General features: G+C 32.2%; 1 protein-coding gene across 1 annotated transcript; it reads left to right on the top strand.

Moving 5' to 3' along the window:
• Positions 1–16,025: 16,025 nt before the first annotated feature.
• On the top strand, positions 16,026–17,237 carry LOC102614725 (LOB domain-containing protein 22-like). Its single transcript, XM_006475486.1, has 3 exons — positions 16,026–16,487; positions 16,885–17,045; positions 17,138–17,237. The coding sequence occupies exons 1-3, from the start codon at positions 16,026–16,028 to the stop codon at positions 17,235–17,237; spliced, it is 723 nt and encodes a 240-aa protein (XP_006475549.1).
• Positions 17,238–19,317: the final 2,080 nt, after the last annotated feature.

Raw genomic sequence — 19,317 nt, 5'->3', positions numbered from 1 at the left:
CACATGAAGTATATATGTCCAGTTAAAAGAAATGCATATTATGGAGTAAAATGTGTTTGGGTTCCGAAATGAACTATTGCTAACACTCAAGGACCCAAAAATGTTTAGGTACCTAAGACTTGAGACTTCCTCTGCAGGGTTTGAAGAAGAAGAAGAATAAATGGTAATTGGATAGTGGTTGCTCAAGGCATATGATTGGAAATCATACATGGTTCTCAAGTTTTACCAAGATAAAAAATGGTAGAGATTTGGAGACAATTCAAAAGGAAAGATTCTTGGAATTGAGAATGTCGGTAACGTTTCCTCAACTCTCATTGAAAATACATGTTTGGTTGAAATTTTGAAACACAACGTGGTTAATATTAGTCAAATATGTTATAAGGGTTATAAAGTTGTTTTCGATAAGGCTAGATGTGTTATTGAGAATGCATGTGATAACAAAGTTTTATTTGTTGGAAATAGATGTGGTAATGTTTATACTATTGACATAGAATGTGCATTTACCCATGATAAATGTTTTTCTGCATTGCGTGATGATGGTTGGCTATGGCATAGAAGACTAGGACATACAAGTATGGATTTAATTTCAAAGATTTTCAAAAATGATTTGGTTAAAGGTCTTCCAAAATTGATTTTCAAAAAGATAGAATTTGTGAAGCATGCTAATTTGGTAAACAAATCAAAACCTCTTTTAAAAGCAAAATCATGTTTCTACTTCAAAACCACTTCAACTACTTTATATACACTTATTTGGACCTTTTAGATATGCTAGTTTAAATGGTCAATATTATGCATTTGTGATTGTAGATGACTACTCTAGATACACATGGGTATTGTTCTTAGCCAATAAGAATGATGCCCCTGATACTTTTAAAATCTTTTGTAAAAAGGTTCAAAATGAGAAAGGTTATGGTCTTACATGAATTATAAGTAATCATGGAGAAGAATTTGAAAATCATGCATTTGAAAAATTTTACAATAATTTTAGCACTATGCATCAATTCACTTCACCAAGAACTCCACAACAAAATGGAGTTGTTGAAAGAAAAATTAGGTCTATTTAAGAAATGGCTAGGACCATATTGAATGAGAATGCATTACCAAAATATTTTTGAGCTGAAGCCATCAACACTGCTTATTATGTTTTAAATCGTGTGTTAATTAGACCTTATCTTAATAAAACTCCTTAAGAGCTTTAGAAAGATAGAAAATCCAACATTGGTTATTTCAAAGTTTTTGAATGCAAATGTTTTATTTTGAACATAAAAGATAATCTTGGTAAATTTGATCCAAAATCTAATGTTGGCATCTTTCTTGGTTATTTAAATACAAACAAAGCTTATAGAGTATGTAATAAAAGAACTATGGTTGTTGAATTGTCAATGCATGTTACGTTTGATGAGTTTAACCCCTCCTCTGCGAAGAAAGTTGCTGTTAATAATGATGTAAATAAAGAATTATAAGAAGAATCATTAAAAGATAAACAAGAGGATGTACCAAATAAAAATTAAGAGGATAGGCAAGAAGAAGACACAAATATGTAGCAACAAGACGAAGAACAAATGAATACCGAGCAAAATCTAGGTAATTCATAAACACTCCCCAAGGAGTGGAGATATGTATTTTCTCATCCCAAAGAGTTAATTTTAAGTGATCCTTCAAGAGGTGTAACCACTAGGTCATCATTTAGAAATACTTGTCATTATGCTACATTCATATCTCAATTTGAACCAAAATTCTTTTTGATGCGGAAAATGATAAATCTTGGATTATGACAATGCAAGAGAAGTTAAACCAATTTGAGTGAAACAATTTGTGGGAATTAGTTCATAAACTTGAACATCAATCTGTCATTGACACTAAATGGGTATTTAGGAATAAAATGGATGAATTCGGTGTGGTTGTAAGGAATAACGATAGATTAGTGGCTTAAGGTAACAACCAAGAAGAAGAATTTGATTTTGATTAAACTTTTGCACCAGTAGCTAGATTGGAATCTATTAGGATGCTATTAGCATTTGCATGTTATAAAGATTTCATTTTATATCAAACGAATGTCAAGAATGCTTTTTTAAATGGTTACATTATGGAGGAAGTTTATGTGAAACAACCTCCTGGTTTTGAAAATGAGAAATTTTCAAATCATGTTTATAAGTTAACAAAAGCATTGTATGGTTTAAAACAAGCACCTAGTGCATGGTATGATAGACTTAAAAATTTCTTGCTGGATAATAAGTTTTCAATGGGTAAGGCTGATATAACTCTCTTTATTAAGCATAAAAATCAGGATATACTTATTGTTCAAATTTATATTGATCATATTATATCTGAATATACTAATGAGTCTTTGTGCGAGGAATTTTCATCTTGTATGAGCAAAGAATTTGAGATGAGCATGATGGGAGAGTTAAAGTACTTGCTTTGATTACAAATAAAACAAACTGAAGAAGGAATCTTTATAAATCAAGCCAAATATTTAAGAAATTTACTCAAGAGATTCGGACTTGAAGATGGAAAGATTAAAAGTACCCAATGACCTCAACAATCAAGCTTGACAAGGATGAAAAAGGTAAGGAAGTTGATGTCAAAACATATCGAGGTATGATCGGATATTTACTTTACTTGATTGCTAGTAGACCCGATATTATGTTTAGTGTATGCTTGTATGCAAGATTTCAATAATGTCCTAAAGAATCTCATTTGCTTGTGGTGAAAATGATTTTTTGTTACTTGAGTAGAACTATAGATCTTGCCCTTTCATATTCTAAAGGAACACCTATAGACTTAACATGTTATTTGGATGCTGACTTTGCCGGATATAAGGTTAATAGGAAAAGTACTAGTGGAACATGTCATTTTCTAGGTCACTCTCTAGTTTCTTGGTTTAACAAGAAACAAAATTCGATTGCACTATCAACTACCGAGGCTGGGTATATTGCAGCCAGAAGTTGTTGTGCTCAAGCCTTATGGATGAAACAAACTCTTAAAGACTACAACATTTACCATGATAAAACACCTATCATGTGTGATAATACTAGTGTCATAAATTGTAACACTCCACTGTATTATTTACTTAAAAATGCTTAAAAACACAGTTACTGTTAATATAAATACGAATTATAAAAGTTTAGCATAATCCAACAAAACTTTCTTATAGAAAAGGAAGAGTCATTTAGAGATTTCTTAGTTTATTTAAAAACTTAATTATTACATAAAGCCAAGATGCTTATTTTTATTAACACAAAGCTAAGCCCATCATAAAATCCCAAGGTTGGTTATGCCCATATGCACTTCGTCCTAGTTAGGACTCGGCGCCAGCTTGTCCTAATCATCGTTACCTACAATGTAAGGACTTAGTGAGCTAATGCCCAGTAAGATAACACTTTGATGCATGTATAAATTATGATGCATATGGATGACCATATTAAGCTCTTAAAATAAACTTAGAAAATACAAAACAACTTTATTTGGGCTCTAGGTATGTTGCACTACAAGGCTGGCACTTTTACTCTTTAAACATTATGCCCTTGGGCCTCATTAGTTAAACTTTTGGGCATTACGTATCGCCGTCCCCAAAAGATTTCTTTCAATTTAGCTTTGAGGGCTTGCCCTCCGTAGAGTTTTGCCACCTGATAGTACAATCACCCATTTTTCATAAATTCATTTTCTGAAACGTCTTCTTCATAATGTAGTCCATGATATGCATGCATCCAATGCAACTTATCACATTTGAAATTCCTCGATGCATAACAAAATCAACACACAACATTATTTAAAGACAAGAGTCTTTAGTATAGGCGACATAGCCGACCATAGCATAATTAAGTATAAGTATCACATATTAGGCGGCAGAGCCGACCATGACATCACATATTAGACGGCAAAGCCGACCATAGCATCACATATTAGGCGACAGAGCCGACCATAGCATCATATATTAGGCGGCAGAGCCGACTATATAAAGATTTAGAATATAACTAATCACACTATAATAGCAATCATAATATAAAGGGATTGTTAAAACTGAACTTAAGTATAAAAATAATTTTGTCCTTACATTGTAGTTGAAATTTTACTTACCTCTTGATCTTGACTTCTCTAGACCTTTTTAAGTTAATGATTCCTCTACTCTTGTTATTATGACTTAGAATAGAAGGGAATGAAATTTCTAGGTTGCATTGAAAATGAGAGGTGGTGGGGGGTTTTTATAGGATTTCTTAAGGCTAATGGATGGCTAGGACTTTGCCACCATAACTCTTGATCAATGGTTGAGATTAACCTTCATAAATAACTTACTAAATTCTAGAATTCTTTAACTTTCTCTACACTTCTTCTTACATCATTGCTTATGTCATTGCTTATGTCATCATTTCTAATGTCATTACTTATGTCATCATTTCTTATGTCATTGCTTATATCATCATTCCTTAAAATTAAATATTATAAACTCAAGGAGCTTGTTAGCTTAAAAGTAATTTCTACTATATTTAAGAAAATTGTACCTCACATAAATCTTTCAAAGAATCATATCCAACACTCAAGAACCAAGCATATAGAGATTAGACATCATTTCTTAAAGGGATCATGTTAAAAAAAGAGACATTGCATTAGAGTTTATTTCCACTAATAATCAACTTGCAGATATTTTCACGAAACCCCTTAATGAAGACCAATTTACTAATATTAGACATGATCTTCGAAGCATGAATATTGCACAATAGCATAGTTTTATGTTATAGCAAGTCTATTTTGTTTTCCATAACGTGATTACTTATTTGAATTGGTTGTTTGAATTGTGTGAATTCATGAATCATGCGTTAGATTGGCCTTTAAGATATTTCGAATCAATGAATGATCTTGGAATGGATTAATTGTTAGCCAAAAACTAAAATAGATGTGCGAAATCATAAGTTAAAGAAAATGGATTGCCATTTTCTTAATAAACGGTTAATCATTTTTGGATAGAAACCAAAGAAAACATTCTGGAAGCTAACAAAAACGGTTAACAAAATTGAATATCCTGGTCTTAGCAAGTGTGACTAAGTTGGTTGAAATCTTTACTTACAAAATTGTATATGAAACCAGTTCATATAGCACTTGTTTGGTGTGATAATGCAAGCACAACAGCTTTGGCTTGTAATCCAATTAATCATGGCAGGACAAAGCACATTGAAATTGGCCTGCACATTGAAATTGGCCTATACTTTGTACAAGACAAAGTTTTGAATAAAGATATTGACGTTTGTTATGTATGCATTGAAGATCAAACTGCATATATATTTACTAAGCCAATAACCTTCAATCATTTTCACTTTCTGAAATCCAATCTAATTGTACAAAGTGAACATTCAGGTGTTGTGCAAATTTTATTATACTCACAAACGCACAAATCTATTGTAGTATAGATTAATGGTGACGAATATCGATCCCACAAGGAGCTAGATTTAATTATGTGTAAGCTAGATTTAATTATGTGTAAGGATATTTTCTAAGTTTATATATAAATTGGTTGGGATGTGATTTCTGAGCAGACTGAGATTTAAATTAAAAACATGGCAGGAATAAACTAAAGATGAAACAATTCAAATGAATACTTGAGTCTCTAAATTCACACTCAACATTTCACCATAAGCTTATTATTCATTTTTAGTTTCAATCGATTTATGAGGGGTATTTCCACTCCTTATAGTCCTCATTTTGGTAAATATTGAATCAAGCAATTATTGTGCTAGGGGAAAATAATTTTTTACTAAATGTGGCGTCAAGTACACGTTATGTCAGGTGATAATTATCCTATTATCGACAATGTGGCAAGACCGTCCACTAAGCAACTTAGATGCATTCTCTGTAAACACTGAGTCAAGATGAACTATTAACACTAGAGGGGAGTTTCTTGCTAATAGATATAGTGTAAAGTGCTCATTCTGCCAAAAAGTAATGATCCTGCACTACGAAGCCGATGTACTATGCAAAATCTAAACAAGATTATTACTGTCTGTCAAGATGAGTATAAACAATCCACATAAATCAAAGAGAGATAGTCAATAAACTTATTAAATTAAGCATTTGGATCATATTAAGCCTTCACCTTCGACTCAAGTTTGAAACTAAATTAAACACTTATATTGAACCAGGGGTAAAATAATAATTTTATACATAGAAAATAGAAGATAGGGAGAGAATTATATAAAATAAAGCTCAAATTTAGATTCAAAGTTGTCGAATTAATAGGGGACGTCTCCTTTTATATATACAACGGGTAAATCATGGCCATTGGAGGAAAACAACTCGAACGCTCAGGATTACATCACATGGCAAGATTTGATTGGATGGAACATATCACCAAGGTTGTGATTCAGTGAATTGCATGTAAGTATGCATGTTTTTCAGTCTAATAATATGCTATCACATCATTGATCAACGTCAAAGTCAACTAGCACTGATTCAGTGTATTGAATGTATTGTAAGCTCTTTTATGGTCTAATAGGATGTTACCACATTATCAGTCAACGTAATAGGATACTGTCATGTCATCGGTCAATGCCACGTCAATTGGGTTCCACTAAAATCCCAAAATTATTGTTTTGCCTTTTATGCTCTTCCTACGGTTTTTAGTTATTCTGAGCTAAAAAATGCTGTCTATTTTTTTGTTTGGTTTCTTACTAATTATAAAATAACCAAAATACCCTTGAAATATAGAAAATACTCAAATTATACAAAACACACACAATCAAAGTTTAAAGGACTAAAATTCAAAGTTTAAGCGATAATATCTAGCAAAATTCAAACCAATTTTTTTTTTTTTGCGCAATTGTGTTTACTTCTTTAATCAGATTAACGACAATAATCAAATAAAAGTATAAGTATTATCTCCGGCCTTGAAAATATCAGTCTCACATCAATAATTTACACAGATCAGTCGAGTAAACTCATGCAAAATGATCAATTATCAAATCTACATCAATCAAGTCACTTTCAAGAATCACATGTCAAAACTCAAAATCTCTTAGGTAATAACAACACTCTCAAAAGAAAATAAACCTAATAAAAACTGTCACTCCAAGGAATAGTAGATTTAGAGAAAATAATAGAAAAATAGTATCACACATTCTTACCAAGATGAAGGAACAATGTTTATAGCTTAGAAAAGAATATGATCTCAAGTTAAAGAAATTAGTAGTCAAACCAATAACATTATTTATGTGTATTTTTATGCATCACCATAACTTTTAGACAATATTACCAACTTCTACTTCAGACTATAGTTCTCTAAAATAAAGAAGAACTTTCACTGGGATGTAACGTAGGCTAGGGAAATGGCTAACAAATAAGGATAATAGGAAGAACAAAATATATGTTTAAGAAAAAATAGCCCAATAGGCTGGTTCGGAAAAAAGATTACAACTGTCAGAACTTGAAGAGATTCGCAATGATGCATATGAAAATGAGAAGAATTACAAAAAACTGATGATAGTCTTTTTCATGACAAGCATATTATGAGGAAATCTTTTACATCAGGTCAAAAAGTACATTTATTCAATTCTCGCCTGCATCCATTCTTAGGTAAATCACGCTTTCAATGGTTTGATCCATTTATTATTCACATTATTTTTCCACATAGGGCTTTTGAAATTAAGGATCTCAAAGAACGGTGTTACTTTTAAAGTTAATAGTCAAATATTAAAGTCATATCTAGAGCACCAATCACATTAAAAAGACACTAAAATAAATTTGAGTGACCCACTGAATCTTAATTGAGTCTTTTTCTACATACCTCCATGAATTTTATTTGTACATCATTTGTTATTCAATTGATCAATTATAGACTTTGAAGTTTGGTTTTATGAATCGGAGATTGACATTGTTTTGGCTTGATTGTGAACTTAATGGATTCTTGAGATTGATTAATTCTTAAATATTGTGTTTAAATGTCAATTTTTTTTTGTGAATAATTCTTATGAACATGGTATTGTTCAAGCATTGATTTGGAATCTTTGAGCATGTTTCATGGCCTTTTAGACAAATGAGATACAATGAGAATCTTTATGCTTGCTAATGTATGGGCTAGTAGCTCATGCCTTGCTTTTCGCGTATTTGTCAAGGGAGATGCTAGAAGTAGTTTGTGTGTGGTATGCTTAGACAAAGCTTTGGAGTATTTTGAGATATATTATGTACTTCATGAGTGCTCTTTTGTTAAGGTGTATTTGGAGACTTATGTTTAATGTTCTACACTACAAGAAAACATACAATAGATAACGGGAAATAACTGTCATAAAAGGGAGTGTATGATAGACAGTTCATCCATCATCTATGTCACTATCATTAATTTATGATTGATTATTTTTCGTCATGAATTCATGATAGTATTTCATAATCATATATCCGTCACACAATATTTTAATGTAAAAAAATAATTAAATTAAAAATTGAATTTATTTAAATTTTCGCGCCATTTTTTTAAATTTTTGGTGGGAAATTCAATTATTATTTGAAAATTAATTATTCAATGTTGGTGGGAAATTATTTATGATAGAATATATGATGGCTTTTTCCATAATAAAGTTTTGATTTTTTAAAATTATATTATAATTATAATTTATTTATGAATTCCTGTTTACAAATTTAATTAATTAATAAAACAAATATCATTTAAAAGTTAATATCAAATAACATTTATTCAACCCAAAAATTAATTTCAAAAGAAATACATCTAATATCCAATGTGATATCCACCAATACATAATAAAACATCCCAAATTGAAAAAGCCATCCCAAAGTATAAAATTGCTGTCAAACTCCCAATCAAACTCTAAGAAAAGCAATAAGAATTCCAGCCACCAAGCTAAGTTACCCAACAAAATTTTCAAAGATATTAAGTACTCCAATAATAAGATTTCTAGCAAGACTTCCTGTAAAAATTCCAGCAACAATATCATCTTCCGATAGCACTCTAAACGAAAATTGAAACTTACAAAGCGACCTGCAAGCTTCCTGTGAACAAAATTGATTCAAACACCAAGCAGAATAAGGAAATTACCTTATTGCTGAGCATCAGTAAGGTAATTAAGCAAGCTTAAGCAAAAGGTAAAAAGTGAATATAAAGTGAATAAATATTCGTTGAGCATCCATTATAATTAAGCCAACAAGTAATACAAAGTACTAGTGCACACTCTTAATCATTTAAAATTATAATTAAGCCAACAAGTAATACAAAGTACTAGTGCACACTCTTAATAATCCATTATAATTAAGCCATCAAGATTCAAACAAGTAAAGTACCTTCGTTGAGCATCAGCTCCCCATACCCTAACTTGGCGATCATACAGTGCATCCTCATGCTCTGTCAATTCTTCTTTGTCCATTTCCAACTTTAAATTGTTCAACCTGAAGAAACAAATAAATACATTTGTGTTTGTAAGGAATGGAAAGCAAAACCTAGAAAACTTCAAATTAAAAGTTCCATACTTAAACTCAAAGTCAAGGCTGAAATGCAAACATACTTGATTGCAATACATGGACAGGGATTAGCCCTAACGCGCTGGCCAGGAGTTTGATTATGTATAAAAAGGGGTGGGGCTATTTGCATTCTACAATTTACTTTAAAAATCAATTTCTTTGTTAAATTTTTTGTTACTAAAATATCTACAATTTAAATTTAAGTAAATTATGAGTAAAAAGCTCTGTTGCTTTAAAAAAAAAAAGCACATAAACAAAACGGGAATTGCATCAAGCTGTTGCTGAAGGATAAACAATGGCTGCACCAAGATTAGGAAAACGAGGGAAAATGCTAATGTTAGTAAACTGCATACAACTACAATAATAGCAATCTTAAGGCTTTGGATGCTAATCAACATAATCCAGTTGGTTCTGAAATAGATACATTGAAATAAGTATTACCTCTCTTTGTGATGAATACATTCTACAACCTAAGGAAAAAATAAACTACTAAATAAAAGAGTTTATTGAGGGTTATTTTGGCACTTTTTGAGTGTGCAAAGTAAAATTGTGCTTATAAGTGTTGAGAGTATCTATTAACGTGGAAATCTCCATACCCTCTGAAAACTGGGAAAAAAATTTTGATTAAATTTTTTATTAGAATATGGAAGGGATGTTGCTATCTGAAATGGTGAGATTGCCTACCGAAGGGGATTGTAACAAAAAATCTTCACCCAACATAAGTCATAATTTAACCAGATATTGGACACTTACGGAACATTACAAAAAATGAATTCCTATAGGTACAAACAGAAAGCAAAAGACAATAAATTAGGAGTAAAGGCATTCTTTGGACTGACTGAAAAAGCTCGAATCGAGTTGCTCCATATTGGATCTCTGAAGGAAATGGGGTACCCATACCTTGACCTATAGTTTCGTTGCTGCAACCATCACAAGGAGGTGCATTGACCTACCTACAATATTGAAGTATGAATAATACACAAATAAGATTCATCTTGTCAGCAATATGGCAAAAGAAAAGAATTCTGCTACATTGAGGATTTACAACACAGACTCTCCTACCCCTGAATAAGAACAAGAAAAAAAAAATCTTACATAAACAACAGCTTAAATGCCAGCTATGTAGACCATGTCGACAGACCATACAAAACCCTAAATTACAACTTAAGACTAGTTTCAATTCCTAATCTTTGAGGTGGAAATAGAAAACTGTTAAGAAACATTCTAAAAATCATGAAACTGAGCAACTAAGAAAAAAAGTATTGTAGATGTAGGAAGCTTTAAAAGCTGTTAACTAATTTTTAATTGGAAATGGCCATATCCTCCGAAATGTCATTTCTATTAACGTGGAAATGGCCATATCCTCTTAAATGGCACACTCGTAATCCAACAAGTAATATATTCACTTTTTACCTTTTGCTCAAGCTTGCTTAATTATCTCCATTCTCTTCGACTATAATTTCCCATCTATAGGTCGGGTGAAACCCGGACCAACACAAACACCCAAATGACGTCGTTCTCGTCCTCCTCCTACTCACCAAAGACATGTCATAAACAACCCTGGCTGTTGGATCCGACAGCATCTCGTAAGTTTTGTGGATCTCGATGAAATCCCGACCGTTACCCGACAAATCGAGATGATAAACCTTCGCCAAACTCTGGTACGCCATCTTAATCTCCGAAATCATTGTTGTTGGCTCCACCCTCAGCACCTCATACAAGCTCCCTCTCGTCCCCAGCGCCATCACCGGCATCTCCACTTAAACCGCACGAGGACTCCTCTTGTTCTTTTGCGAAGCGGTAGTGAAATCGAAGAGCAGCAGGGGAGCAGCGGCAACAACTTAACAAGTAGTGTGTTTAATTAGGTTAGATTTAGGGTCCACTTTTTCATTTTATACTTTAGAAATTATATAGTGTAATTGTTCACATATTAAGTAACGAATTATAAGTCGACACATGGCTAAGTAAAAAATAATAATTTGTGATAAAAAACAATTCTATCATAAAACCATCATTAATTCATGATAAAAAATAATTCTATCACAAACCCATCATTGAGCCATGATAAAAAAATAATTCTATCATAAAATCATCATTAATTCGTGATAGAAAATAATTCTATCACAAAGCCATCATTAATTCATGATAGATTAAACATTATGTCACAAGTCTATCATAATTTTATGATATTCCCATAATCTGTCATAAGTTGTCTGTCATCTATTAGTAGTTTTCTTGTAGTGCTAGCACATTATCCTAGCAATATAATATATATTTTTTGTTGAGTTGTAAGAGCTCGATAGAGTTGTTATATATATTAGTTTCATATGTTTTAGCATACTTCTTGGATATGGGATGTGACATATGTTGGGATTCTATGCTCTTTTAAAGCATATTAATTTATTTTCTGATTAATAAATTATTTGAGATATTTTCAATTGCATAAATATATGTTGAATAAGGTCCGTTTAATCATATTATATATATTTATGTGATCACCATATGGATTCACAGAAGACATAAATACAAGTTATCTTATGATTAAATAAATTTAGTTCGCAATTGATAAATAGAGTTAGGCGCTCTATTTATGTTTAAACTGTAGTAAATTCATTGAATGATTTGCCTTAATCATATATGAATTTACTGATGTAGTTTGACTACATTGAGCTGGATCACATATGAGATTTAATTAACTTTGTAATAACTGTCAGACTTATTAAATCTCATAGGCATTGATTTTACTGTAATCTTAATCTTGAGTTAATTATGATTTCATGATTGTAATTGTTATTCCATTTGAGTTACCAATGGGCACGACACATACTTGTAGTCAAGATTACCCGGTATCTTGGTGGGAGCAATTATGAGCATTGGAGTTATAGATTAACAATATAGAATTTGTACAACACATTTCTTGATGGGTTTTCGGCACTTGATCATAGAATTCTCTGGTCAGAGTGTGTCAACATATTTAGTATGTTGAAAATGATCATTAGAGAAAACCAGTAAGTATCAAGGAACAAGATATAATTAAATTGATTGGACAGTTGAGATATCGATTTAATTAACGATGTGGTACAAAGGATTGAGTAGTAAAGAAATCGATGTGGCTTGAGACGAATTATTATTCGAACATACAATTATGGAGGTCAGTTCCAATCTTATAGTGGAGTAGAGTTGGAATTAAATGATTAGGCTTATTTAATTACAGGCTTAATTGTTGTAGCCACTATTGTATGTTCCCAAATGATCCCTGGGTTAGCTCATTTAATTGACTGCACCACTACTGGATTAATAAGCAAGATAACTAGCTATTTGGGTTAAAAACCTAAATATATTATTTAGTGGGAGGCTCCATCTAATGTACTTGTGTCTAAGGGGCCTTGTATTCTTTTACAAGGTGGGCCCCTATGACAAGAAAGAAGTAACGTTACTTTTGGTTTATTATTTTTAATTTAAATCAAACTTGATTTAAGAGAATTAAATAATATAAAAAATGGAGCCTAGGGTTTCCACTAAAGAGATATATAAAAAGACTTATTTTCTCTAAAGAAAAATAGGGCAGCCACTTTATACAGATCAGAAAAAAAGAATTTTTCTCTCTAATTTTGAGAGAAAAATTTTCTCGTGCTAGTTGCTTTAGTGGTGATAAAGGCGCCCACACGTCAAGTGCATATCAAACCTGAGTCATAACTTGAAAGATCATTAGCGACAGTTCGTGATCTAACAAGCGTGGTGGTGACGGATCGTGATCTAACAAAAGTGGTGGTGACGGATCGTGAATTAGGAGCCTAAATCACTTCAGCGGAAAAAGCTAAATCGGATTTTCAATGTACGATTTCTAGATTACAAATTCTTATATATTGTATGAGAGCGATCTTAAAAGTTTTTATAAAAATATAAAAATTTGATTTTTCCCCAACAACATAAAGGCAGACTCATACATGAGTGTGCTCATACACCTTTCCATGTGATAAAGATCAACCAAAAAAAAAAAAAAATCAGCCTGTCACATGGGCATTGGATTTATAACTCTTTGCATGTCAGGTATATGATCAATTCAATAATGTCGTATGTCACGGTGATAAACATGTTGTAAATGAAGGGCATAGAGCTTTCCCGGAGGACACACTTCATGTAAGTTTATTAATTCGTTATGGCTGAGAGATGTTTATCTTATGGGAAAGGGCAAACAAGCAATTATATCTAGAACAAATTTAAGGGAATTCTGATAGAAGAAGATAAAGGAAATAAATCATATCAACTATAATACCAGAGTTATGTCAATTTTATTTGATAGACTTGTTATCTTTATGGAATAATTGGATATGTTGTCAGGTTCATTTGCTGCTGGTTTGGCTTTCCTAACAATGTTCATATCTGACAAATAAAAGCATTTGACCGCAGAGGCCCTGTTGCAAAATTGTGCCTTGTCTTTCTTCCTTCACCGTTTGCATCTCTTGTTGGCATTTCTCGAGTTGATGACTACGGGCACCACGGCAGCCGGCAGGATGTATTTGCTGGAGGTTTTGCTTGGTGTGTGCCATTTATTTATTAATAACATTAGTGAAAATTGATAGATGCCGTCCCTCTGATGCATAAATTTATTGACTTCAAAAAAATTCAGGGCTCGTAGTGGCTATATTTTGCTATTTGCAGTTCTTAAAATAGCCGTAATTAAATAGTCGAATATTCAAATTTTATGTGCAGTTGATTGTTCTCTCAGAATATCTCATCTGTATTAACTCTTAAATTCATTATCATTCAAATGTTCTTAAATATATTCAAAAATTTTAAACTCAAGTATTTAGCTCTTGTTGTATATTATTTTAGTAGAAATCACATTTAGGGTCAATTTGATAATATTGTAACTTCTAAAATAATTATTTTTAGTTTTGTTGTGGAAACAATCAACTGTGATGAGGATCAGTTAAGTGTTTGGTAAATTTTATTTCTAAAAATGCTATAAGTTTTAAAATTAGTTATACATGTTTAGTAAATGTGATTGTTAAATTATTGTCAAAATATAAATGACTAAAATATATATAATATCAAGTGAAATTTAAAAACTTCAACATATATGCAAACATGAGATTCAATTTTTATGTGTCTATATAACAATTGATAACTCAAAAATTAATACTTTCACAATATTATTTTTTTTTCAAATCAATTCTTAATTAATAAATAACTTTTTCCATCAAATAACATCAATTTTTTATAATCGAAGTTTAATAAGATGGTCCTTTCAAAATCATAAAAATATACACCTTACATTTTATTGAATATTATAAATTAAAGAGCAAAGTAGCGAAACGCATACTAAGGTGATCTTGCAGTGATGACATTAGAAGTATTAGAGAAATTTTGGTGGAACGGAAAATATGAAGAAGAAGAATTGGGGTAATGCGCATATGCGAAGATAAAATAAATCAAAATAACAATGATGATTTTAAATTTTTCTGATCTTATTTTTTAATTAACTAAGGATATTTCAGGTTTATATAAAATATGTAAGGATATAATTGGAATTGTATTGAATATAAAATTGATTTTCAAAATTAGATTTTAAAAAGTTGCTATTTCTCTATCTTTTAAAATCAGCTAAATAATGGAATGATTTTATCAAAAATAATTTTTTAAAAAATTATGTTGAAATAAGTCTCCTGACAACAATCTCAAATGTACCCCTTAATCAATCTAAAACATGATACCATAGCTTGGTGGGGTAGGTTGTGGAATTATTTTTATTTTTATTTTTATATTTTATATTTTATAATAATAATAATAATAATACAATTACACTGATACTACAGTAAAAATCCAATGAGACCTATCTTGATATATATGTAAATTCAAGCCCAAAAATTCTATCCAAAGAAGGATAGGTGGCCTGCTCCTCTTTGAGATGAAATTATACTCTCATATACCGATGACTAACAACAACCTTACAGAACACATAACACGTTAATACTCTCCTTTAAAAACATATCGTAATAGCTCAAACTATGATAATAAAATTTTCTTACATGATTTTTCATTCATTGGCGTAAACTAATTGGGAAAATAATCTAAATTAGACATGTTATGTTATGATTGTAATGGCCATGATCACAACCATATATCTATATCTATCTATATATTTTTATAAAAGGGTTATAACGTGTGTTACCATTTTAGCAACAATTGGATATATCTTTATTGATTCTTAATTTAAAAAATATATCAATTTCCCCAATGCACATATGATGTTCCTACTTCAGAAAATTTCCACAGAATCCAATATCATTAAGACTTAGATACCAAGATCTCTTACAAAATCTAACATTATCTGATTCGTTTAAATAATTTAATTCTAACCACTGCACTTTCATATATATCTTCGTTGATGCAGTACTTAATGTGTCAATAATTTATTGGTGTTATATGACACCTAGCAATAAGTATAATACTATTCTTTATTTCTAAAGAGAGTACGCATTCAAACCGTTTTCTTTGATTCTTATATATGTTCCCTTGTCCATAAGGGAAAACAAATGTTTAATAGATTAAAATCGAAAAAAAAAATGAGCAAGGAATTTGGAAGTGGAAGTTCTCAGGCTTGTGCTTCATGTAAACACCAGAGAAAAAAATGTGAAGAAACCTGTGAATTAGCTCCATTTTTCCCAGCAAGCAGGTATCGTGAATTCCAAAATGCCCACAAACTTTTTGGTGTAAGCAACATACAGAAAATTATAAACTCAGTTGATCCAAGTCAAAGAAAAGAAGCTGCTGAATCAATTCTAATTGAGGGTAACATCAGAAGCAATGATCCTGTTCATGGCTGTCTTGGTGTTGTCCGCAATCTGAAATCCCAGATTGAGTATTACGAAAAAGAACTCGGTGCTGTGAATCAACAACTGCCATTTTTCCGCGACAAAGAGAAGCAACATCAACATCAGTTAGAGAAGTTTATAAAGAGTTCATCTCCAACCCTAGTAAAACTGCAATCTTTTATCATTAAAGAAAATGATCAAAACCTCCCTGTGGTTTTAGTAATTAATCATTCTCCCCACATACTTTAAAATTCGTCAAAACCTTATTTTTTTATTTTTTTTGCTACAAAGATGGGTTTTAAAGTGTGTGAGAAAAAAGAATTAATTTTGAAAAATAGTGATTGGTTTTGGTCATTATTCATTTATAATTAGAGTTAAACTATGTTATATATAATGTAACATATGGTAAACTCATGAGTTGTTACCTATAACCACTCAATTGTTACACAGGTAGTAACTTTTCAGTTTCGGGTGACAACTCAAGTATTGTTGTATGTTACATATAATGTAACATAGCATGACCCTTATAATTAATATCCAATATATTCTTATGATATAGAAAGGCAAATTGATTATATATTGTTTGATTTTTAACTTGTGTAATATATAGCCTGATATAGGTGATATGAAGATTGGTGAGCGCATGTACAATTACCAGTCAACAATGGAAGAAAGTGAGGATGTACGACCTTTTGACATCCAAACCACGGATCCAATTATGAACCCCTATCAAGTTGCCCATGCTCTTGCTGCTCAATTTGGAAATTCCAAGTAAATTTTTTTCCTAAGGCCTTATATATACATGAAATTATGTCATATGTTAAAATTAAATAATCTTCTAATTAATAAAACCATTTGTGCAGTGCAGCGCCAAGAGCCTCGCGAAAGCAGCCACTGGAATTTGGCAGCGATGAAGAGGAAGAAAGTGTAGACGTATCATCTCTGAAAGGGAAGAAAATATAGTGGCAATAATAAAGATTAAGAAACGCAATAGCAATATGTATGAATAGTCTATACTCTATATGATAAAGATCTCGGTCTTAGAGATTTCAGCATTAAATCATAATGAAGCTTGATTCAACATCCCGGCGTTTAAAGTTTTTATTTATAGAAAATTAGCAGAATATGATGCATGTAATATGTGACTTTAGGATATATGCATGTAACAGCTTTTTATAGTTTTCTTCAGCATCTAGGTCCTCTTTTCTTCTTTGTTCCGAAGGTTGTAATAGGTGCAAAAACCAGACACACAGATACACACAATTATATACATGAAACCCTAGCTATCCATCATATATATATATAAGCATAAATTAATGAGATTTGGATTTTAAGTGCCAATCTGGTTGGCAAGTTGTGATCATTGATAGTGTGGGACGAATCTAAAGGTTATTAAAGCTATGATCAATAGTTATGGGATGAAAAATTTTGTTATCATCGGTGACTAAATTTTTTGTTATAAAATTACCATTTTTCTTCTATGCTAACATAACATAGCGTGGATAAGAAAGTCAAAAAATAAAGTTGGTCCATAAGCTCTGCTACATGTATATGAGGCATATATTCCACTGTCCTCCTGCTATATTTATATGACACCAAGATCCAAGATTATTTTCAACTACTTCATGCAAACTACATCAATGAAGAACCAATACTCTTCTTGCCTCTTTGTCACGGGCCGCTCAAATTTATCACCAATAGAGGCTAACTTTGCACAAACTAGTGCGTTTAGTAAAAGTCTGCATCACAGCGAGATGCGCTTAGAAGTGAGGTGCACTCGCTCAACAACGGGATGTACTTAGCATCAAGGTGTGCTCAGCATTGGGCCGCCTCATACAACTAGTCAACTGTGGTGTGCTTAGCAACCAACTAAGCCCGGCTAGAAATCTAGAATTCTCTAAAATTGTAAATAGCCTAGAATGTTCTAGAGTTATGCACTTTAGTCCCTAGTGAGATTTTTAAGCAACTTGCACCCACTTGCTAGGAAGCTTCATGACTTAGCACCCAACTCTATAAATAGGGGTGAGCCCTCACTATTTTGCTCACCACACCAACACCACCAGCACATATAACACACCTTACACGCAAGCTCTCAAGCTCTTGTAAAAAGCTCTTGTAAAAGCTCTCTTGTATTTACTCATTTGCGAGTAATAAATTTTTATTTGGCCTTATTGCTCTCTCTCTTCTCTCTAGTATTGTTGCAAGCATCCTTACTTAGCTAGCATGAGAAGATCATAAGGCTTACTTAGCAACTTTTGTGTGAGGTCTAAGTGTCGCTTGGGTTGCTAAGCAACAAAACTCATCCCATGACAAGTGGTATTAGATCCAAGGTTTATCGGTGCAGAGTCACTTGAGCCAACTCGTGGCTGTGAGGAGGGACGCACACATGCTAAGTCCCCCAATAAGTCCAAGGCCGCTTCCATAGATGCCTTGGAGCCTCGCGTCGCCACGCTCAAAACTTCGATGCCTACTGCCCAGGACACCCTTAACACTTTGGAGGTAAGGGTCTGCGGTCTCGAGGGTGAGTATGATGAGTACGTAGTAGCCACCAAGGCCCTTATGCAAGACCACGCCGACTCTCTCTGAGGCGAGTTACAAGCGTTACATGATGAGCTGCTAAAATTGCGTAGCTTCATGCAAAACGAGCTACATGTGATACATGCAGAGGTCGACGAAGTCCGCTTGGATTGGGTTTGGCACAAGCACACACTCTTCGCTAGCCTAGCTTCGACAAGCTCGAGTGATGCATGCCGCATCGATGTGCCAAAGCCAGACACGTATGATGGTGCACGCAACGCCATTGTTGTGGACAACTTTCCCTTCAGGCTAGAACAATACTTTGATGCTATGAATGTTTGATAACTCTATAAAATGAGAGTTATCTTGGCAATTTTATACTCAAACTAATATTACTTAGAGAGTAAATGATTTGTTTTATTGTATTTTTAGTTACATTTTGCATGATCAGTTATTTAAATTTAATTTTAATAAATTCGTTGTATTTTATATTACTTTGTGCTCTAATTATGTGCATGATTGTAGG

Source organism: Citrus sinensis, chromosome 1 (assembly GCF_022201045.2).
Source record: "Citrus sinensis cultivar Valencia sweet orange chromosome 1, DVS_A1.0, whole genome shotgun sequence".
Taxonomy (NCBI): domain Eukaryota; kingdom Viridiplantae; phylum Streptophyta; class Magnoliopsida; order Sapindales; family Rutaceae; genus Citrus; species Citrus sinensis.
This window is presented reverse-complemented; position numbering and strand designations above follow the sequence as displayed.